This window comes from Chelonia mydas, chromosome 9, assembly GCF_015237465.2.
Source record: "Chelonia mydas isolate rCheMyd1 chromosome 9, rCheMyd1.pri.v2, whole genome shotgun sequence".
NCBI classification, from domain to species: Eukaryota; Metazoa; Chordata; order Testudines; family Cheloniidae; genus Chelonia; species Chelonia mydas.
In genome coordinates, this window is record NC_057855.1 from 54,893,891 (window position 1) to 54,917,434 (window position 23,544).

A 23,544-nucleotide genomic window follows, 5' to 3' on the forward strand; every position below is an offset into this window, starting at 1 on the left:
TGGGGGCTGCAGAAGGGGAACTTCAGGGGGGGTCACAAGCAGGAGTGGGTAGGTAGCAGGGCAATTGCCTGAGGCCCCAGAAAGCTAATTTACATGTTTCAGCCCTATGCTGGGGTGAAACCCTGAACCCTGTGCTCTGGGAGGGCTGCTGAAGTCTGAAACCCCAAGCTTAAGGCGCAGGGGGAGGGATAATTTTTTTAAGTACAAAGAGGGTTGCCAGCAGGAAAAGGTTAAGAAGCACACTGCTGTAAACTGTGCACACCCAGGACCATGGCTTGGTGTTCTCCCGCCACCCAACACCGTGCGGGCCCGGCCTGGTGGGTCCATTTCCAATGAGATCTCAGCGCAGCCCCTCACACCCCGTGTTCCCCGGTCCGCTGCTGATCGAGCTTGGCGGGGCTGTTCACCCCGTCCCGTCCCTGTGGGGCAGCAGAGCTGCGGAAACGGGCCAGCTCCTAGGGAGCCGAGCGAAGGCCCAGGGCTGTAGCACAGGACGCCTCCAGTCCGGCGCGCATTGGGGAGCTGCCGCCGAAGGAGCCGCAGGAGGCCTGTGTGGCCCTGCGGGAGAGGCGGGGAAGCCGCTGCCGCAGGGAGTGTGGCCCGGGACTGCGGAACGCGCCGCTTCCAGTTTCCAGGCGGGTTGGGGGCTGCATCTGCCCTGCGACATGCACAGCAGCAGCCTGGGCCCGATACGGTGGTTACCGAGTCACGCGGCCTGGGTGAGCGGCGCAATGCGGGGAGCGGGTGGCCGCGTGAGCGGCGCGGTCCGGCCATGCAATGCGGGGGGCAGGGTGAGCGGCGCGGCCCGGCCGTGCAATGCGGGGAGCGGGGGGCAGGGTGAGCGGCGCGGCCCGGCCGTGCAATGCGGGGAGCGGGGGGCAGGGTGAGCGGCGCGGCCCGGCCGTGCAATGCGGGGAGCGGGGGGCAGGGTGAGCGGCGCGGCCCGGCCGTGCAATGCGGGGGGCAGGGTGAGCGGCGCGGCCCGGCCGTGCAATGCGGGGAGCGGGGGGCAGGGTGAGCGGCGCGGCCCGGCCGTGCAATGCCGGGAGCGGGGGGCAGGGTGAGCGGCGCGGCCCGGCCGTGCAATGCGGGGAGCGGGGGGCAGGGTGAGCGGCGCGGCCCGGCCGTACAATGCGGGGGGCAGGGTGAGCGGCGCGGCCCGGCCGTGCAATGCGGGGGGCAGGGTGAGCGGCGCGGCCAGGCCGTGCAATGCGGAGAGAAGGGAAAGTCTCTTCCCCCCAGTTTGGTTTCTGAACGCGTAGGCATGACAGTCCGGGCGGGCTCCCCTTGTCTCACCATATTGGGCCCAGCCCCTAAGCACCAGCTGCTAGCATCAGCCCCCACCTGTCCTTGACCTGTACCCACCGCTCCTGCTGGCTGCTGGATCCTTCCTGAACTCACAGTCCTATATGGAGAGATGTATCCATCTGCCCAGCCCGCTGACATTCCGTCGCAGGGAGGGACTGAACCCTTCTGGACGTTATTCCTAGGAGGGTTAGACGTGACTTGCAATATAAACACTGTTCCCTGTCCCAAAGAGCTTCCAGTCTAAACAAGCCTGAGTGAGAGAGCATGGGAATGCCTGTGGTTTTTAAAAATACATTGTTAATGTGATTTGATTCCTTTCTAGTCGCTATCACAGATGAGGTGAGTCTTGAGCAGGGAGCCTGGGCTGGCATCTCAGTGGCCTGCAGTAGGGAGGGCATGCTGTGCATAGGTGGGTGGCATGGAGACAACCAAGAGAGGAATAGATGAACGCAGTACCAAGGTTGGTACCACTGTGGATGAATCAGCATTGTGGCCTATTTGAAGTACTGGTATGGGTGGGTCTAGGCCTGCGCAAAACTAAAGGCCCTCCCCCTTCAAAAAGGGGAGGAACCACTAAAATTCAGGCTCCACTTGACTACAGGGGGCAACAAATGAAAAAACAGTAATGGGAGTGAAGGTCACAGGGCAAAACTCAGGGATTCAGAGGGGGATACGGAGCAGAGAGCTCCGACAACAGCCACTGCTCCTCAGAGAAGTCCAGTGGACGCTGCCCAGAGCAGATCTGCATGGAGACGTGGCTGTACTAGGGAAAGGCAATAGGCTCTCCCCATCCAGCTTTCTCCTCCTAGAGTGGTGGATGTCTATCTTGGGCAGAACTAGGAGTAGGTTGACGAGGAGGTTTAGCAAATTTGGGGGGCCACAGATAAGGTGTGTATGAATTGGGAGGTACAGGGGACAGTGCAGCCAGAACCTCAGTGGTTCTGGAAGAGCTGGAAGAGGGGCTGCAGCCTGTCCCACCCTATGTAGATAGAGCGAGAGGACACACAACAGAGGCAGGGATCGGGGGATTTTGTAAACCACACCAGGTACACACCTGCACTCACAGCTCCGTGAGGAAGCCACCAGCTGATATCCCCAGTGCGCCGTGGGATCAGAATGGAGTACAGGCTGGCTCACTAGGTTCCTTGCTCTCCACTGGTTGCAGCAGGCCCCATTGCTCGGTGTTGGGGGGGGACACGAGGGTGAAGATGTGAATAGGATGGAGGAGAGGTGTGTACAGATGTTTCTTGGGCACAGTTTGGAGGTGGACTGGCTGGATGTTGTGCAGCTGGTTCTGGTGGCATGTTGGAGGTGGCTGGGGAGGCTTGCGCGATGGCCCCGATGGCATGTTCTGGGGGGCCAGGGGTGAGAGGCAGGCAGGGAGCACACTCCTGCAAGGCTTGCTTAAGGGAAAGCAAGAGAAGCAGGAGGCAAGGCTGCCCTCACCACCTGGAGCACATGACTGACAGGTCGCATGGGGTGGACAGCTACATGTGATGGCTGCATCAGGGTTGTGTAGTGAAGGCCCCCTGCCTGTTTTGTTGCAGAAGTTGGAAGGTGTGTAGGGAATGAAGTATGGGATTCCAGAAGGAGAAAGGATAGTCCCATTGCACTTGAACGCTGCCTTGGAGAACTGGATTCTATCCCTGCCTCTGCCACGGAGTTTCTATGTGATTCTGGGCAAGTCACTTACATGCAAATTTTCACAGGTGTTCTTCCTTTTTTGCACCCCAAACTTGAGACCCAAGGAGTCTTATTTGCAGCCGTGCAGAGCACTCACTGTTGCAGCTGGTCATTGGGAGCTGTGCTTTGAACATAGAACATGTAATGCCAAGAAAATCAGGTCTCAGGTGTCTCCAGTTGGTCACCTGAAATTAGTGGACACTTCTGACCTTAATCCCTTGTGCTTCAGGCACCTGTTTATAACCTGGGGATACTGATACAAACTGTACCTCACAGGGATGTTGGGAAGTTAAATTCATTAGTGTTTGTGAAGTGCTACAGAAAAGGCTCTGAGGGATTAATTCTGTACTCAGTGCAGGATTTGAATAGTGTGCAGCAATTAAGACATGGGACCACACACTGAATGATGAAGACAAAGCAAAATACTGAATAGCTACTAGGGCTGTTGATTAATCGCTATTAACTCACGCAATTAACTAAAAAAAACTAATCGCGATTAATCTCACTGTTAAACAATAGAGTACCAGTTGAAATTTATTAAATATTTTTGGATATTTTTCTACATTTTCAAATATATTGATTTCAATTAAAACACAGAATACAGTACTCACTTTATATTGTTATTTTTATTACAAATATTTGCACTATACAAATGATAAAAGAAATAGTATTTTTTAATTAAGCTCATTCAAGTACGATAGTGCAATCTCTATACTGTGAAAGTGTAACTTACAAATGTAGATTTTTTTTTTACATAACTGCACTCAAAACCAAAACAATGTAAAACTTTAGAGCCTACTAGTCCACTCAGTTCTACTTCTTGTTCAGCCAATCACTAAGACAAACAAGTTTGTTTACATTTATGGGACATAATGCTTCTCTCCTTATTTACAGTATCACCTCATAGTGAGAACAGGCATTTGCATGGCACTTTTGTAGCTGGCATTGCAAGGTATTCACGTGCCAGATATGCTAAACATTCGAATGTCCCTTCATGCTTTGGCCACCATTCCAGAAGACATGCTTCTATGCTGATGATACTCGTTAAAAAAAAATGCCTTAATTCAATTTGTGACTGAACTCCTTGGGGGAGAACTGTATGTCTCCTGCTCTGTTTTACCCGCATTCTGCCATATATTTCGTGTTGTGGCAGTCTCGGATGATGACCCAGCACACGTTGTTCGTTTTAAGAACACTTTCACTGCAGACTTGACAAAATGCAAAGAAGGTACCAATGTGAGATTTCTAAAGATAGCTACAGCACTCGACCCAAGGTTTAAGAATCTGAAGTGCCTTCCAAAATCTGAGAGGGACGAGGTGTGGAGCTTGCTTTCAGATGTCTTAAAAGAGCAACACTCAGATGCAGAAATTACAGAACCTGAACCACAAAAAAAGAAAATAAACCTTCTGCTGGCGGCATCTGACTCAGATGATGAAAATGAAGGTGCGTAAATCCACATTGCTTTGGATTGTTATCGAGCAGAACCCGTGATCAGCATGGACGCATGTCCTCTGGAATGGTGGTTGAAGCATGAAGGGGCATCTGAATCGTTACCGCATCTGGCATGTAAATATCTTGCGATGCCAGCTACAACAGTGCCATGCGAACACCTGTTCTTACTTTCAGGTCACGTTGTAAACAAGAAGCCGGCAGCATTATCTCCTGCAAATTGTAACCAAACTTGTTTGTCTGAGCGATTGGCTGAAGTAGGACTGAATGAACTTGTAGGCTCTAAAGTTTTATATTGTTTTATTTTTGAGTGCAGTTATTTTTTGTGCATAATTCTACATTTGTAAGTTCAACGTACATTATAAAGAGATTGCACTACAGTGCTTCTATTAGGTGAATAGAAATATACTATTTCCTTTGTTTTTTACAGTGCAAATATTTGTAATCAAAAGTAAATATAAAGTGAGCACTGTACACTTTGTATTCTGTGTTGTAATTGAAATCAATATATTTGAAAATGTAGAAAACATCCAAAAACATTTAAATAAATGGTATTCTATTATTTTTAAGTGTGATTAATCGCAATTAATTTTTTAATTGCGCGATTAATCATGATTAATATTTTTAATCGCTTGACAGCCCTAATAGCTACCTATTCAGCGAGCACTGTCCATCCTGTGCACGGAATGAAGCAGGAGTCCTGTGGAAAAATAGCAGGTGATCATGGAATTAAAGACTTTCATAATGTGTATGGTGCACAAGGGGGCCAAACTAAAGTTGCAGGTATCAGGGGGTAGCCGTGTTAGTCTGTATCCACAAAAACAACAAGGTGGATGTAGTCCACTCCCAATAATAGATGAGGAGGTGTCAATTCCAGGAGAGGCAAAGCTGCTTTTGTACATGTACTTTGGCCAAACCAGACAGTCCCTATGTAAAAGAATAAATGGACACAAATCGGACATCAGGAACGGTAACATACAAAAGCCAGTAGGAGAACACTTCAATCTTCCTGGACATTCTATAACAGATTTAAAAGTAGCTATACTTGAACAAAAAAACTTCAGAAACAGACTTCAAAGAAAAGGAGGACTTTCGGCACCTTAGAGACTAACAAATTTATTTGAGCATAAGCTTTCGTGAGCTACAGCTCACTTCATCGGATGCATTCAGTAGCTCACAAAAGCTTGTGCTCAAATAAATTTATTAGTCTCTAAGGTGCCATAAGTCCTCCTTTTCTTTTTGTGGATACAGACAAACAGGGCTGCTATCTGAGACTTCAAAGAGAAACTGCAGAGCTACAATTCATTTGCAAATTTAACACCATTAATTTGGGGTTGAATAGGGACTGGAAGTGGCTGGCTCATTAAAAAAGCAGCTTTGCCTCTCCTGGAATTGACACCTTCTCATCTATTATTGGGAGTGGACTACATCCACCCTGATTGAATTGGCCCTGTCAACACTTGTTCTCCACTTGTGAGGTAACTCCCTTCTCTTCATGTGTCATTATATAATGCCTGCATCTGTAATTTTCACTCCATGCACCTGAAGAAGTGGTTTTTTACCCACAAAAGCTTATGCCCAAATAAATCTGTTAGTCTTTAAGGTGCCACCGGACTCCTTGTTGTTAAAGTTGCAAGGGATCCTTAATCCAGGCATTTCCTAATTTATTAGTGTTTGATTTTGCAACCTGAACTTTTAACATGTACTCTTTTTCTTTTTTTGTTGTAATGTAGTAGTCTGTATAATCAAGTGTTTACTGGAGCAGTTTCAGTCATCTTAACTATTGGACTTCTGGTCTGATAGAGCTTCCGATTGCATAAACTAGATAATAGACCTCAAAAAGGATGTATTTTATTTTGACTTGGATACTTCATATAAGGCAAAATTGTGAAAAACAAACCACAGGAGGTTTTATCAGCTTATGCTCAAATAAATTTGTTAGTTTCTAAGGTGCCACAAGTATTCCTTTTCTTTTTGTGGATACAGACTAAAACGGCTGCTACTCTGAAACCTGTGAATATAATGTAACTGGAATATGCTTCATGCAAAATGTCTCTTGTAAGGTATCATTACAAGCTTATAATCTACTGAGTGTGTTCATCCTATTTGTATGAATGTATCATTCTGGTATCTGAAACTAGAAATATGAAATATAACTCTGAGGGCCTATTGTAATTATGCAAAATGTGGGCCATTAACGGTGGTTGGAATCTTGATGGCTCCCATTAACCAGGACAATTGTAGATGGCTCTGTTTTACTTGTAAGTCTTCCTGTATACGTATGTGCTGGCAAGTGGGTAATGAAGTCTTACAGTGACATGTGATCATGTCACCTGAACTGGAATCCATCTTTAACCTGGTGCTTTTCCATTTAGAACCAGGGGTGAGAACCCAGAGAGGGACAAAGGATTCCCGCCTTATGCAAAAGATATGTAAGTGGGTGGAACCAAACAAAGGGGTTGGCAATCATGAGAAATCCCCTAGCTACCACCTGAGCTGGAACAAGGGCTGTACCAGGGGAAAGGATTGTGCCCAGACTAGGCAGGTGTCCAGTCTGTGAAAGAAACTTATTGAAACATCTCTGAGGGTGAGATTTTATCTGTATTCAGTTTTCTTACTGTATTAGGCATAAACTTGCGTGTTCTATTTTATTTTACTTGGTAATTCACTTTGGTCTGTCTGTTACTACTTGGAACCACTTAAATGCTACTTTCTGTATTTAATAAAATCACTTTTTACTTATTCATTAACCCACAGTATGTATTAATACCCCAGGGGCGGGAAACCGCTGTGCATATCTCTCTATCAGTGTTATAGAGGGCGAACAATTTATGAGTTTACCCTGTATCAGCTTTATACGGGGTAAAACGGATTTATTTGGGGTTTGGACCCCATTGGGAGTTGAGCATCTGAGTGTTAAAGACAGGAACATGTCTTTAAGCTGTTTTCAATTAAGCCTAAGCTGTTAGGGGACGTAGTTCAGACCTGGGTCTGGGTTTGCAGCAGGCTAGCGGGTCTGGCTCAAACCAGGCAGGACACTGAAGTCCCAAGCTGGGAGGGCAGGGAAAGCAGAAGCAGAAGTAGTCTTGGCACATCAGTTGGCAGCCCCAAGGGGGTTTCTCTGATCCAACCCGTCACACTGACTCTTTCCAATCAGCTTGTTTTGTGGTGTGTTTCTGCAGGTCCTGTGGGGATGCAGGCTGGTCCCCAGCACCCATCCCCCTGTTACAAGACAGTCATGGTTGTGTGCCTCTCCATCTGCTGGATTGCCTGCCTCTTTCTGCCCTCTGTTAAGTAGTGGGTGTAGACTTGCATCTGTGGCCTCATCGGAATGGAGTGGTGGGAATTTGTCCTCTGCTGGTTGGGAACAGGACAGCAATGAGCCAGAACCGAGTAGAAAGCTCCTGGAAGCTGTCCGTCTGTCCCTGGCGGCACAGCAGAGACAAGCTGATATAGGGAGGTCGGAGCTGGGGAAGTTGTTGGATTCATTCTCTGACATGGGATTCAGTAATGCCCAGATAATGGAGCTGTTCGGGTTGCAGCCCAAGCTGGCTCCTCAGACACGGCTGGCAGTGGTTTCCGAGCTCCTCCTGTTGGGCTTGGATGCTGACTCCACACTGAGGGCCTTGCAGAAGAGCCCTGAGGTGCTAAGGATGACGGCCCAGCAACTGAGGCATCGTGCAGACTACCTGTGGAGACTGGACCTCGGAGAAGGTAACACGTTGTTGCATGTTCACTGCCTTATACGAGATACAATGCTGAAATGCTGCTAAAAGTACCTGGTGCCCTCAGATGATCCCCTCTCTGCAGTTACTGGAGTAAGAGCTGGATTGAGAGCTGTTTAACTCTGGTGTCCTGGCAGCACACCCTCAGATCTCTTGCAGCATGTTAGGAAAAAACTCTTGTGTAAGAGGATGGGAGAGTTGACCCGAGCGATGTTACCTACCAAAATGATGAACAAGAACTCAAGCAGCTTCTAGCTCTGCCTATGGTGGGGTTCATATAATCACCCAGTGTGAAGGTACTTGCACCTTGAGTGCTTCAGCAGTTGTTCCTGCTGCCTGAAATCGCACAGAGTCAGGGTCATGGGAAGGAAAGTCAGCAGATTCATTAACACTATCCCAGCTCCAGCCTGCTCTCCCCCACCTCCCAGAAATGTATGCCATCTCTGTCCAGCCCTCTGCAAATGCTGATCTGTACCAGGGGGCAGGGCTTCTGTTTTCAGACCATTTCTGCCGTCCCAAGCATCTCTGTCCCAACTGAATTGCTGCTGACAGATCAATCCCTGTGTTACTTGTGTGTTGCAGTGCTCTTCGCCCCTCTCCCCTGGCCCTGACAAGAATGTGTTTCATTTGATGGAGACTAATTTTCTGTAGCTGTAAATTTCCCCCTTATGCTTCTGCCACTAATTAAACATAGTAGCAAACTGCCTGTTCTCCTGCAGCCTAGCAGACCTTTGGCTCTGGGGGGGGGGGTCCTCTGCCAGTGAGTGTGAGGCCGGGGGTAGCTGTCCAGGTCTTAGGGAATAACTGAGAGAGAGTCTGGAATCTGTTTACAGAGCACCCTGCTGGGAGAGGCAGGTGGCTCAGGCTGTTTGTCCTGCATGAGACTCCTGATCCCATATGGGTTACCTAGGGAGGTGGTGGAATCTCCTTCCTTAGAGGTTTTCAAAGTCAGGCTTGACAAAGCCCTGGCTGGGATGATTTAGTTGGGGACTGGTCCTGCTTTGAGCAGGGGGTTGGACTAGATGACCTCCTAAGGTCCCTTCCAACCCTGATATTCTATGATATGCTGCTTGTGAGAAGGGAGAGGCAGACCAATCCACCTGTGCTTCAAATCTGACTGTGCAGTTCCACTGCCTGAATCTCTGTCCCCAGTAAATCATCCTCTCCTGCATGCTGAGCATGTCTCACTATCTGCCCTTTCATTTGACGCAGAGAACCTGCAGCAAGTGGTGAGCCACTGCCCCACAATCTTCACCTTGTCCTTGAAGAAAATAGATGCAGTGGTGCGGGTGTTCAAGGAGAAGTGTATTTTCACAGCAGATCAGGTGACGGAGATTCTGCATCGCTACTCCAATGTCCTGTTGGAGGAACCGCATGACCTGGAGTACAAATTCCAGGTGAGGCTGGGCCTGTGGGGGGCTGCAGAACTCCTTCCTTAAGGGCTTGCAGTAGCATGAACCCATCTGAAAGTCTGGCTGGTGGTTTGGACTCTGTGACACATGGAGAAATCAAACCAGAGTGGGAATCACCAGGTTTATCTCCCCACATGTATCTGTCCTCTGCCGCACACCGACATCTGAGTGTCATGGGATTGGCTTCTCTCGTGCCTCTCAATCTGAGAGATCTGAAGGAGAGACCAATTTCTTGGCCTGCATGGAGCAGCATGCATGTGAATTCAATGGAGATACACATGCAGTGTGCAGACAGGTTCTGCTTAACTGGGTCTGACTGTACTGTTGATGCTAACACTTCAAAGTGCTGCCTTCTTTTACAGAGGCCAGGTTAGAGGAACTGAGCTGCAGTATTTTACTTGCTTGGTGTCTGCTCCACTGTTCTCCCCCAAGTCTTCCTAAAAAAAGGATGACCTCCAAAATGTAACAGCTGAAGTGCATTTGTGTTTAATGCATGTACTCTTCCACCCTCCTCAAAACACCCTCATCAGCAGTGATCCCGTCAAGACCTCTGCTCTGCTTTTGAGTTCATCCGTCACCTAGTGTGTATCTGATCTAGTGCTCTATGGAGCAGGGACTGTATCTTGGTAAATGAACTGCCAGTGTGCACAGTACTAAGCATTCAGAGTAGGTGCATTAGAAGTCCTCGATTCAGATTTCTCTGCGGCTAGTTACCTGTGTATGTCTATAGGAAAAGTGAAGCACAACTTTTATAGCACCTTAGCTCCAACCCAGTGTATTTCCTGGGATATGCTGATATCAGCTAAACAGGGTATATTTTTATGTCCCTTTGTCTTTCCTGCAGTACGTGCACTTCAGAATGGGAGTAAAGCACAAAGCAGTGGTGAAATCTGGTCTCTTCCGAACTCCAATAGCTGAGGTCAAGAACCGGCATATCTTCTTAGAGCGCCTGGGGATTTATCAAACCCCTGACAAGAAAGGCCAGACCCAGATCGTCAACCCGAAACTGAAGGAAATCGTCGGGGTCTCGGAAAGGGACTTCCTGGCCAAGATAGCCCACTCCTCCCTGGAGGAGTTTGAGGTCTTTAAGAAGCTGCTGGCTCGGGAGGAGGGGGAGGGGGATCAGGATATAGCATCTGAAGAGACAGACTCAGCCAGCGAAAGGGAAGGGAAAAGGTCTGACAGCGAGGAAGGAAACTGAACTCTTATCCCCAAGCTTCAGTAAGGGCTTGGCCAAAGAGTCATTGGTGGAAACCAGCTGCTGGGGTTACCACACATCTTGGCTGCTCCTAGACATTCCCTTCTGACCTGTGTGTTTAATGGTGTTGCCATGACATCACTAGTTCGGAAACATTCACTGGAAACAGGTCCCCGGGGCCACAGCCTGAAACTTGACTGCTGCCTGGGGGCCGGCAGTCCTGTCCCTGTTTTCCTCATTGAGCTGAGGCCTTTGTTCCAGGTGGCTGTGTAAAACCAATAAAGCTCAGACCCTTCAGGAAGCGAGTGCCCTTCTCTGTCACTTGGACTGATTCCCCAACCGAGTGTGGTGGGACACCCCAGCTCAAGAGGAATCTGCTGTTTGCCAGATGGGCTCAGTGAGGGGAAGGGGCAACTCTAGGCTGGGGACTGTTGCCCAAAGTTGGTGCAGCTGGAAGACGAGTCCTGGTTGCCACACATCAGAGGGTAGTTCTGGGCATTGGTAGCTCTCGCCTGGTCACCCTTTACAGCACAGCCTTCTTTGATGGGGGTGGGGCTGCCCCACCAATGGCACTGCCACACCAGCAATGGTGGCCAGGGCCAGCACTAGGAAATGCTGTGCAAGCACAGGTCTGTCCTGCCCGAACCTTCCCCCACAAAGATAGCTGTCAGTGGAGGAACGGATGGCTACCCCTGCTAGGAGCCAGGAACGTGAGAGCTGTCTGCTGCCTTAGGGAGTGTAAATGTTTAGCATGGCCCTGAGTAGAGGGGCTGGATTGTGTGGGGTCTTGGAGAGAAGCTGGATTTTGGGGTTGGAGACTGAGAGACCTGGGCTCTGTAATGAGGGGAGGCGATGAGGCAGCTTAGGATCAGAGTTCAGGAGGACAAGACGATGGATTTTTTGGCTGTGGAAGGAAAGAGCCCACTGAGCTTCAGAGGCAGGAGAGGAGACGGATGTGGGGCAAATGGTCAAGGGAGGAGGTGAGAGCTTGGGGTTGGGCCCAGGAAAGGAGACATTGTGTGAGCAGGTGAACTGCTGATTTGAGAAAAGTGGTTTGGTTGTGGGCTGAGGAGGCTGGTGAGTAGATTGGGGGGCAGGAGACTGGTTTGATGTGAGGCACGTGTGTGTGTGGCTGGTGTTGAGATGCCTCTGGTGCATGTGGGCACTGTGGGTTGGGGAAAAGGGATTGACTCTCCCCTTCCTTCTGCCTCTTCACCACCACCCACTAAACAAAGGACCCAATGTCTAGCAATTGTATTTTTATTTAAAAAACAAAATAACTAACTTTTTTGAACAAGATAAAATCTTTTTCTGCTGCGTTACATACTGTGCTTAGTCTCTGTGTAGCATATGGTTTGACCTGGATGCTGCTGCGCTAGCTCTCAGGTAGCTACATTATAACACGTATCAAGAGTGGAGACTCCTTGTATGGCAGAAGGGAAGCAAGCTGCTGCAACCGCGTTGCTGCTGCCGGGCCATGGGTCTGTTCTGGGCCGCAGCTCTCAGGCTGACGGTGCGTGTGAACATGCTGGTCTTGCTGGGGGAACATGAGGTGGGTGGGAGTGCCGACTCTTGGATTTGCAGCGAGAGTCTACTCTCCTGTCCTATAGCTCAAAGGGTGCCATAGCTGGACTGGAAGGGAACATGCACCATCTGCTTGCAGGATTGCTTTAGTTTCCAGTTAAAGGTTTGCATGAAAACTCGAGATTTTTAACAAGCTGCAGGCTTCTTTTGAACCACACTGTCTGCATATGCATTCAGTGACCCTATTTTCAGGCAACGTCGCAGAAGGGTTGCATGTCCTTTGCCTTTGCTGCCATCTTGGACTCAGGTGACAGAACACCTGGGGAAAGGGGCCTGTCATCCTGACTTGGAATGCTGGATGATTTGACCCCTGGGGTTCTGGTCCCAACTCTCTTCTCTCCCCAGGTAATGACAAGGGCTTTCCAAATTTCTGACACCCTCCTCCCACGTCCCAGAAGCAGTGCCGCCACCCCTCCCCCATGACCACGTGAAGGGCGTTTAAGGGCTAGTGATTCTAAGCTTTCCCATGTGAAATGAGCTCAGAATAACTGAGACTCTAGAGTTGTGGGGCGGGCCCTTAGGAAGCTTTATTACCTGTCAACCAGTCCACTTCCCAGTTTGGTTTCCAGCAGCATCTCTCAAATGGGTTGTTCTTGTGCCTGATCTTTGCAGCAGTGGCCTGATGGCGTTGGGAGGCAAAGGGAATATTCCACTGCAGCAGAGATCCGTGACCTGGGTTTTCCTCATCCCTTGTGGGTAATAGCATTACCCTCACTGCCTGGAAAGGAGCCTGATTTTCCGGCTGGCTGCTGTGACTGGCCAGGTTCCTCAGCACCCTGACATTCTCTTGCTCAGAGGGGTGTTCGGCGAGGTGCTCAGAATGGGGAGGACACCTGCTGAGGGGAGCTGCTTAACGCCTGTGCCGTGTTCTGCTCAGAACCATTCTTTCCTTCGCTAAAGAAACTGTATTTACACTTTACACCCCCTTGACTATTAGCTGTAGGCAGTGGGGAAAGGCTGCTGTATCCTGCGCCATGAGTCACAAACAGCCTCCTAGCGGTGCACCCATATACTGCTTCTGAAACAACACTCTAGTACCATTGCTAAACTATATCTCTGGTATGTATTAATTTATAATATACACTGTGTATAGTAATACACAAATCTATGTGTAACTAGTGTCATACTCATACAAACTCTCAAAAGCTAGGAAATCTTAAAAGCCAGACGTGCTTTCCTTGAGCCTGCCCAGCTGGTATTGCTGCCAATTTCTAATCACCACTGCAGCCAGCTCTGCTGTAATTCAGGGAATTAGTGCTTGGATACCAGTTGGTGTCACAGCTGTATCAGTGTTTGTGTGTCAGTTTCCTGGTACTGCCTGGTTTAAAATATACAGCTGCAGAGAAGTGGATTACAGCTGACATGCTTTGGACACTTACTAAATCTGTTTCAGCTGGAGATGAGGACTTTAAACATTTTCTTTGCTGAACATGGCTAGAGTGCCCTGGAATGATTTCAGTGACCAGTGTGTTCATGTGCTATAAAAATGAGTATGGGAGCAAACCCATTTCTAAGCCTTCACCTTTTTTGGGGGGGGGGGTGGGGGGGAATTTCATCATTGTTAGGTGCTGTAGACATTTTTCTAAGCTACACACTGAAACTCAGTTAAAACATTAATAACTTGAGGAAAATAACCAATATTGACTTCTATTCAGCACAGTGTTCTTAAAACCCAAACATTTAAGGTACAAAAGAAGGGGAAATGTGTCTACTACTTTATTTTCCACCCTCATCAGTTCAAATAGTTAGGATTTTTTTTTACTTGACTGTGCAGGGGAATATTTTACTTCTCTGCCGGGGCTGTGTAGGTCAGGTGTCAGTTCATAGCTCAGGAGCGTAGTGCTGTATTAAACTTGATTTATGGGTGATTTGTAATTTAACAGATCGGTGCATATGCTGGTAAGAGGGGGCTGGATTTCAGCCCTGTAAATGCCCATGCAGAGGAGGGACTCACATGAACAGGCCTGGGTTACAAAGATAGGCTAACCCCCGTACAAGACAGTCAGCCATTCTAATGTGATGTTGCTTGTCCCTAGATGGATTCTGGTGATGGGAAGAAGGGCGCCCGCAATAAGGAAAGCCCATGTTAGGGCCCTGGTGCGCCTGCTGCCCGGAGGGGAAATGGCTGTGTGGTGTGCCAGTCTGAGTGTGTCCCTAACAGGCTGGAGGAGAAGGAAGGGCAGTGACTCCACGTAGGAAGGTCTCCCCCATTATTTGTAGATCCGATCTTCCTGGTGTTTGAAAGCCCTTAGATCTGGTAAAATGAAGCTCTTAGTGCTTTGAACCCTATGAAAGAGAGAGAGAACATTAGAATCAGCTGAAAGCACTCCAACTTCAATTTCTTTTTGTCTGAGGGAGTGACCCACTCTTGCTCCCATGGGGTTTGGCTGATGGAGTATACTTGCCCCATAAGAGTTTGGAAACCGTATTAATGCTTTCTTGTGTATCCCCTTTTTCCCTATTGAAGTCAGTGGTGGTTTTGGCCCTTTGGTTCTTAAAGATTTCTGGGCTGCTGCTCTTTACAGTTGCAAGTGACAAGTGTGTAAATCTGGCCCCTAGTGTTTGCTAGTGCACATTTATTTGCTCTAGCAGAGAAAGGCAAAGCTATGGGATGCAGGGTCATATGCACAAGCAAGGGGGGCCGGAGCATTTGATTTTGTGCTTCCCCTGTTTGACAAGTAATATTTAAAATAAAGATAATGGGGCAGATTAGATGGGGAGGGCTCTGAGTTACTACAAAGAATTCTTTCCCTGATTTCTGGTTGTTGGGTCTAATTGATCACCATATTTGGCGTTGAAAGAACCATATTCTCTCTGTTGAAGGAAAAGGCCCAGGTAGGGTCCACTGAATTGTTGAGGTAAATGTGTGGTTATGCAGGTGGTGTTGGAGAGAGGGCTTTGGATTCTTCAACCATGTTGTTCCAGGAAGAAGGATTGCTAGGAAGAGATGGGATCCACCTAACGAAGAGAGGGAAGAGCATCTTCGCAGGCAGGCTTCCTAACCTAGTGAGGAGGGCTTTATACTAGGTTCGCCAGGGGATGGTGACCTAGACCCAGAGGTAAGTGGGGAAGTGGGATACTGGGAGGAAACACAAGGAGGAGGGTGGAACAGGGGAGGCCTCTGGATTCATACTGAGAAAGTAGGGCAATCGGCTAGTTATCTTAGATGCCTGAACACAAACGCAAGAAGCCTGGGAAACAAGCAGGAAGAATTGGAAGTCCTGGCACAGTCAAGGAACTATGATGTAATTGGAATAACAGAGACTTGGTGGGGCAGTTCACAGGACTGGAGCACTGTCAGGGATGGGTATAAACTGTTCAGGAAGGACAGGCAGGGGAGAAAAGGTGGGGGAGTTGCACTGTATGTAAGGGAGCAGTATGACTGCTCAGAGCTCCAGTTTGAAACTGTTGAGAGTCTTTGGGTTAGAGGCGAGAGCAACAAGGATGATGTCATGGTGGGCGTCTGCTATAGCCCACCAGACCAGGAGGATGAGGTAGATGAGGCTTTCTGAGGACAACTAATAGAAGTTTCCAGATCACAGGCCCTGGTTCTCATGGGGCACTTCAATCACCCTGACATCTGCTGGGACAGCAATGCGCAGACACTCCAGGAAGCTTTTGGAGAGTGTTAGGGACAACATTCTTGTGCAAGTGCTGGTGGGGCTGTGCTCCTCTTCACCTGCTGCTCACAAACAGGGAAGAATTTGATAGGGGAAGTGGAAGTGGGTGGCAACCTCGGCAGCAGTGACCATGAGATGGTTGAGTTCAGGATCCTGACAAAAGGAAAAAAGAAGAACAGCAGAATATGGACCCTGGACTTCAGAAAAGCAGACTTTGACTCCCTCAGGGAACTGATGGGCAGGATCCCCTGGGAGGCTAATGGGGGAAAGGAGTCCAGGAGAGCTGGCTGTATTTTAAAGAAACCTTGTTGAGGACGCAGGAACAAATCATCCCGATGTGCAGAAACAATAGCAAATATGGCAGGAGACCAGCTTGGCTTAAAAGAGAAATCTTCAGTGAGCTTAAACACAAAAAGGAAGCTTACAAGAAGTGGAAACTTGAACAGATGAGTAGGGAGGAGTATAAAAATATTGCTCAAGCATGCAGAGGTGTAATCAGGAAGGCCAAAGCACAATTGGCATTGCACCTAGCAAGGGATGTGAAGGGGAACAAGAAGGATTTCTACAGGTATATTAGCAACAAGAAGGAGGTCAGGGAAAGTGTAGGATCCTTACTGAATGGGGGAGGCAACCTAGTGACATGATATGGAAAAAGCTGAAGTACTCAATGCTCTTTTTGCCTCAGTCTTCACAGACAAGGTCAGCTCCGAGACTGCTGCAGTGAGCAGCACAGTATGGGGCAGAGGTGAGCAGTCCTCAGTGGTGAAAGAACAGGTTAAGGACTATTTAGAAAAGCTGGACATGCACAAGTCCATGCAATGCATCCAAGGGTGCTGAGGGAGTTGGCTGATGTGATTGCAGAGCCATTGGCCATTATCTTTGAAAACTCGTGGCTATCGGGGGAGGTCCCGCATGATTGGAAAAAGGCAAATATAGTGCCCATCTTTAAAAAAGGAAGAAGGAGAATCCTCATGGAGCAGGTCCTCAAGGAATCCATTTTGAAGCACTTGGAGGAGAGGAAAGTGATCAGGAACAGTCAACATGGATTCGCCAAGGACAAGTCATGCCTGACCAACCTGATTGCCTTCTATGATGAGATAACTGGCTCTGTGGATGAGGAGAAAGCAGTGGATGTGTTATTCCTTGACTTTAGCAAAGCTTTAGATACCGTCTCCCACAGTATTCTTGCCAGCAAGTTAAAGAGGTAAGGGCTGGATGAATGGACTATAAGGTGGATAGAAAGCTGGCTAGATCGTTGGGCTCAACGGGTAGTGATCAACGGCTCGATGTCTAGTTGGCAGCCAGTATCAGGCGGAGTGCCCCAGGGGTCGGTCCTGGGGGCCAGTTTTGTTCAACATCTTCATTAATGATCTGGATGATGGGATGGATTGCACCCTCTGCAAGTTCGCAGATGACACTAAGCTGCGGGGAGAGGTAGATAAGCTGGAGGATAGGGATAGGGTTCAGAGTGACCTAGATAAATTGTAGGATTGGGCCAAAAGAAATCTGATGAGGTTCAACAAGACCAAGTGCAGAATCCTGCACTTAGGACGGAAGAATCCCATGCAGTGCTACAGGCTGGGGAGCGACTGGCTAAGAGGCAGTTCTGCAGAAAAGGACCTGGGGATTACAGTGGACGAGAAGCTGGATATGAGTCAACAGTGTGCCCTTTTTGCCAAAAAGGCTAACGGCATATTGGGCTGCATTAGTAGGAGCATTGCCAGCAGGTTGAGGGAAGTGATCATTCCCCTCTATTCGGCACTGGTGAGGCCACACCTGGACTATTGTGTCCAGTTTTGGGCCCCCCACTACAGAAAGTGTGTGGACAAATTGGAGAGAGTCCAGCGGAAGGCAACAATTATTAGGAGGCTGTGGCACATGACTTACAAGGATTGGCTGAGGGAGGTGGGCTTATTTAGTCTACAGAAGAGAAGAGTGAGGGGGGATTTGATAGCAGCCTTCAGTTACCTGAAGGGGGGTTCCAAAGAGGATGGAGCTTGGCTGTGCTCAGTGGTGGCAGATGACAGAAGAAGAAGAAACGGTCTCAAGTTGCAGTGTGGGAGGTCTAGGTTGGATATTAGGAAAAACTATTTCACTAGGAGGGTGATGAAACACTGGAATGGATTACCTAGGAAGGTGGTGGAATCTCTATCCTTAGAGGGTTTTAAGGCCCAGCTTGACAAAGCCCTGGCTGGGATGATTAGTTGGGTTTGTCCTGCTTTGAACAGGGGGTTGAACTAGATGACCTGAGGTCTCTTCCAACCCTAATCTTCTATGAGTCTATGATTCTATGGTTGGGAAGGAATTTCTCTCCACGTAAGATTGGCAGAGACCCTGGGGGTTTTTCGCCTTCCTCTGCAGCATGGGGCACTGGTCACTTGCAGGCTTAAACTAGTGCAGGAGGTCAGAGATGATTATGATGGTGCCTTCTGGCCTCTAAGTATGTGAGATTCACCCCTGTGTAGCACCCTGAAATATTTGTGCCTGGGGCAGCTCTGCCACAAGGAGGCAAGGATAGGGAGTGGAAAGGCCATAGGGACAGGCCTTGAAGACAGGGATTCAGTTTCCAGCTCTGCTGCTGACCTGGGGGAGGTCTTGGAAAACAAGTGGAAACTTTTAGATGCCCCTTCAAGACCTGGAATGGAAACATTTGAAATTTTGGGAAGAATTGTGAAGAAACTTACATGAAATATTTTCTCTCAGAATTAACAGGGAAAGAGGAAGGAAAAAAAAAGGAAATGCTTGAGCTATGCTAGCATATCCAAGGCTACATTAGTAACTGTTTACATGATATTATAGTGGTTCACAGGATGGCTAGTTTTGTGTATATTTACCACATTTACTCTGTGTGTGTGTGTGCGTGCGTACGTGCGCGCACACACAATGACACTCCACTACTAAAGAGTCTAGTGGTGGTGTTACTATAAAGTTTGGGTATATACCTGAATTTATTTGTGGTCCTTATTATTATGCTCGGTTAAATTACATCTTAGGGAGGTTCATTTCCTGAGCTTTCTCTCTAGAAACAGGAGTTTTTTCTGTACTCTGTGTGAGTGTGGCAGGTCAGGTCTATTTACTTAACCTTCCCTTTTGTTTATAACCATCTTTCACACTTTACATTTCTTTTTCCTATATGCCACCCACTAGGGAATATAAGAATGACCATTCTGGGTCAGACCAAAGGTCCATCTAGTCCAGTATCCTGTCTTCTGACAGTGGCCAATGCCAGGTGCCACAGAGGGAATGAACAGAACAGGTAATCATCAAGTGATCCATTCCCTGTTGCCCATTCCCAGCTTCCGCCAAACAGAGGCTAGGGACATTATCCATGTCCATTCAGGCTCATAGCCACTGATGGACCTATCCTCCATGAACTTATCTAGTTTTTTTTTGAACCCTGTTATAGTCTTGGCCTTCACAACATCCTCTGGCAGGGAGTTCCACAGGTTCACTGTACGTTGTGTGAAAAAATACTTCCTTTTGTTTGTTTTAAACCTGCTGTCTATTAATTTCATTTGGGTGACCTATAGTTCTTGTGTTATGAGAAGGAGTAAATAACACTTCCTTATTTACTTTCTCCACACCAGTCATAATTTTATAGACCTCTATCATATTCCCCCTTAGTTGTCATTTTTCCAAACTGAAAAGTCCCAATCTTATTAATCTCTCCTCATACGGAAGCTGTTACATACCCCTAATCATTTTTGTTGCCCTCTGCTGAACCTTTTCCAATTCCAATATATCTTTTTTTTCAGATGGGATGCACGCAGTATTCAAGGTGTGGGTGTACCATGAATTTATATAGAGGCAACATGATATTGTCTGTCTTATTATCTATCCCTTTCTTGATGATTCCCAACATTCTGTTTGCTTTTTTGACTGCCACTGCACGGATGTTTTCAGAGAACTATCCACAGTGACTCCAAGACCTCTTTCTTGACTGGTAACAGCTAATTCAGACCCCACTCAAGAAAGAGATTTTGGAAAAAATACATCTGAGCACCCTAAGGAGGTGCAGCTGCAACTTCCTCCCTCACACTAGGTAAACTTGTTATTATTATTCATATCAAAGCTAAAGAATATATACTTCTCCAGCCAGCACTTGTTTATGGGCTAACTGAAGTACACATAATACATTTCTCATTCTGAAAGAAGTAAAGGAAGTTTAGTTTTGAGAAGCAGGTAATGGCTGTTGATATTTCAGTTTTTCCTGTTCCTTGATCTCTACTTGGGGCAAGTCACTTTCCCTCCCACGCTTTGTCTGAATTGTTCATTTCACTAATATGCAGCTCTGCAAGGCAGGAACTCTCAGTCGGGCTAATTCTGACATCACAAACCACAGGCCATTTAGGGCTCTGTATTCCCATAATACAAATACAACAATAATGTACTACTGCCTTGGCCTGGGCATTCTCCTCAGGGAGGCTAGATAGATGGGAGCAGAGGCTCTAGAGGAGTCCTGCCAACAGAAACTGGATCACTGCATCTCCAGGCTGCTCCTTCCCACCTAAAAGGCTCCAGCAGTCAACTGCAGAGGTGGAGTTGTGGGTGGTGGTGGCTGCTGCATCCATGGCATGGCAGATTTTGTCAGAAGCCAGGGAAGGGTCTGTGGGAGTTGGGCCCATTAGAGGATATTCTCCAACAACTCTTGGCAGATTTGTAAAAGGTGTTAGATTAACTTTCGACAGCACAGCAAGCATTCTCTTAAAAGGAGGAGGTGGATGGAATGCACAGTGTCTAGACAAAAGCACCAGGATAATAGGAAGCAAGGACCATGCAGCACTCGACTACAGTAAATAAAGATGAAATGACGGGTCAAACTTTGAGTCTACTCCAAATAAAGTAAGTGCACGCTCTTCCTCGTAGACACTGCATGCTTATATGATTTGGATGGTATCTGTGGCAATATTTAACCAGCTTAAGCACAGTGGTCAGTATTCCCATTCCCAGAGCTCTCAGAGCCATCCTTCTAGTCTGGAGTGGCTTACCTGACCCCCAGCTATGCCTTTATATTAGCCTTGCACAGACACACACAAGTGAAGTTTAAGGTCTTGAAACCAAGGCTTAACTCTTATCTGAAGCTAGCAAGAAAATGTTTGTCTGTAAGAGGCTGGTCCGTGTGTTGCGGTGGGGAGAGGAAATCAACATAGAAAATCAGTGGGGCCAGAATCCATAGCAAATACCAGCTTGATGATGACTTTCAGGGAGCCAGGGCACTATTTGTTCAGTCCAGGGCGCTCCACATTACTCTAGCAATGGATTTCAGCTTTCTGCCATCTTCAGTCGAGATGGTCTTGCCCATGTGCCATTTCTGCATGGGAGTAGTTTGGGGGTCCATCACAGGTACCAGTGAGCAGCATGTCATGGGTTTTTGACATACTTGCTGTGGTTAAAGACTGGGGCCAGGCCCTATCAGCCATGCTTCTTACAGCTCTCCAGGTAGGAGGCTGCCTGACTGCCCTTTTAACCCTGGAGAATGATTGTCTCACACCCCACCCCATTGTGAAACCATCTGTCCTTGGCAGGTGCTACGAATTATGGCAGACTCCTCAGTGCAGCACCCTTCTAAAAGCCTCTCAGGGAGAAACATCACTTACTCTATGGCTTCTTCAGTGCATGATTGTTACTTTGTTTTCTGGAAGAAGGAAAGAGAGAGGTCTCAGTATACAAGACAGCTGACCTTTTTCTTTTTGTTCACACTAACAGGTACTCTTCCATAGAAGTGAGGTGCAATTCAGCAGTTCAGTCCCTGTATTAATGGGACTCCCAGCGTTCATGACTCTGAAAGTTATCCCATGAACCCAACTCATCGTTTCTAAAGGACTAATGTTGCTCACAATGGCAGACACCTACAAACGTCGTCTCCAAGGTGACTAACGCCCAGACAGCCTAGGACTCGGCTCTGTATTTTCATGCTCTGAGGAGGAGCGATAGCGCACACTTACTGATCCTAACCAGCCCCCCATGCAAACAATTTCAGTGTACCAGCCCTTGCTACATCTTCAGACATCTAGGCCTAAATTTTCAGCTGTGACTGATTTTGGGGGCCCACTCTGAGCTGGGTTAAAGGAGTTGGTTTCCGGAAGGTAGGCACTCAGCATTTTCTGAAAATCAGCCCCCTGTCACTGTGTCTCAGACTGCGCACCCATAATGACTAGTTTCTATTGAAAATGTGAGCCCTGTTTTCCATTGTGTCTGTACGTTGCAGTGTTGCAAAGCCATTGCAGTAGCCGTCAACGGACCCTACCTGCTGCCTGTCTTCTTTGAAGCAGTGCTCTCACAGCTCTCCTTGTAGCAGATGTCCTGGTGGACTTTGTAGACCCTCTTGTATCTGTTAGTACAAAGAGGACACAGCAGAACAATTTGCTGTAGACAGACATTGAAAAGGGTAGAGGCCTGCCTGGCCGCAAGCACTGGATCCCTGAGGTCGCTTGTGCAGTGGGGTTTGGTCAGTCCTGATCAAAAGACTGGTGTCATGTCCAATGTTGATCAAGCTCACCACCAGCACCGTGAGGGGAGAGCACTGGCCACTCAACCACCAGCTGCAGGGTCTATTGGCCAGGTTCAGAATGGACTCCTAATCCTTAGTGGAATCCCAGCTACTCTTAGAGTCGGGGAGAGAGCCAGTTTTCTGGCTGGTAATTAGGACAGCACAGTTTGGAGAGTGAGACGAGACCCTTCCAGAAATGGTGCGTGGGTCTGGCGCATAGAGGGTAACACAGTTAACAAACGTAGCCTGGACTCTAGGGTCTGGTGGGTAAGAGCCGAGTAAGTATGTGCTGTGACTGGCTGCCATTAAAGACCCACCGGTTACCACCCTGCTTTAAAATATGACTGCACCGTCAGCTACTTTATTTCTCTATTCTGTGAGGAGGAGAGGGGTTAACAATGCCTTATATAGATGGAAATGCTTGAAGAATTTAAGCATCACAGCGCCATTCAACTCAAACACAGCTCTGCTATTGCACGCTTAATGGCTAGCCTTTCCCACAACACTTCAGATAGATCATGGAAGCCAAACAGACAGATGATGGGCCAAGAGCGTCAAACTACAGCCCAGAAACATTTGAGTAACTGACCCCATGATTGCAACTAGAATATCATCGGCACTGCTGCCTAGTGAAACAGCAGTGCCAGCTGCATTCTGGAGTGGGACAGCATGTTGAGACGGGTTCAGCGGATGGGAAATACTCGCTGTCAGACTGGCTGTGGCCCTAACTGATGGCAAGAGAGAGAAATCTTTGCTTGTAAGGGAGAAAGGGAAACTGGAGAAGATGACAGCCAGCCACCCTCCAACCAGCTCGCTCTCTCCCTCCTCCCTGCCCAACTCCCGGGGGAAAAGGCACTGGTTGACTTTGCATTAGCACAACATGTGCAAACACCCCAATGCCTGGCAGAGGCGAGGGGTGGTACAGTGTCACATTTTCTAGATGCTCCAACAGAGCCAACATTTCTAGTATCACACACTAGCCTACCACCTTCCTTCACCACACTGATAAAAACCCAACCCACTGCAGCACAGCCTGGAGCTGTCCCTTGAGTGCAGAACCACACCTATGCCAAA

At 48.1% G+C, this 23,544-nt stretch overlaps 2 protein-coding genes across 9 annotated transcripts in view; one reads left to right on the forward strand and one right to left on the reverse strand.

Moving 5' to 3' along the window:
* The first annotated feature begins 237 nt into the window (after window positions 1-237).
* Window positions 238-22,809, forward strand: MTERF4 (mitochondrial transcription termination factor 4). 5 transcript variants are annotated; one of them, XM_043522046.1, is made up of 5 exons: window positions 264-719; window positions 7,624-8,155; window positions 9,379-9,563; window positions 10,423-10,572; window positions 15,332-15,510. In XM_043522046.1, exons 1-5 carry the CDS (start codon window positions 333-335, stop codon window positions 15,365-15,367), a joined length of 1,290 nt encoding a protein of 429 aa, XP_043377981.1. In that variant the 5' UTR covers window positions 264-332; the 3' UTR covers window positions 15,368-15,510. The 5 variants fall into 5 exon arrangements, with proteins under 5 accessions (XP_027685380.2, XP_043377981.1, XP_043377982.1 ...); XM_043522048.1 differs by lacking the exons at window positions 264-719; window positions 15,332-15,510 and adding exons at window positions 763-785; window positions 956-968 and having other exon boundaries at window positions 10,423-11,077; XM_027829579.3 differs by lacking the exon at window positions 15,332-15,510 and having other exon boundaries at window positions 238-719; window positions 10,423-11,077.
* The window catches only part of SNED1 (sushi, nidogen and EGF like domains 1), a 122,389-nt gene continuing 110,865 nt past the window's right edge, over window positions 12,021-23,544 (reverse strand). For all 4 annotated transcript variants that reach the window (XM_043522043.1, XM_027829578.3, XM_043522044.1 and 1 more), the window contains 3 exons: window positions 22,228-22,311; window positions 21,578-21,615; window positions 12,021-14,646 (listed from right to left, as the gene is read on the reverse strand). In XM_043522043.1, coding sequence (XP_043377978.1) covers window positions 21,579-21,615; window positions 22,228-22,311 — 121 coding nt within the window. In that variant the 3' untranslated portion in view covers window positions 12,021-14,646; window position 21,578. The remainder of the gene's footprint in view (window positions 14,647-21,577; window positions 21,616-22,227; window positions 22,312-23,544) is intronic.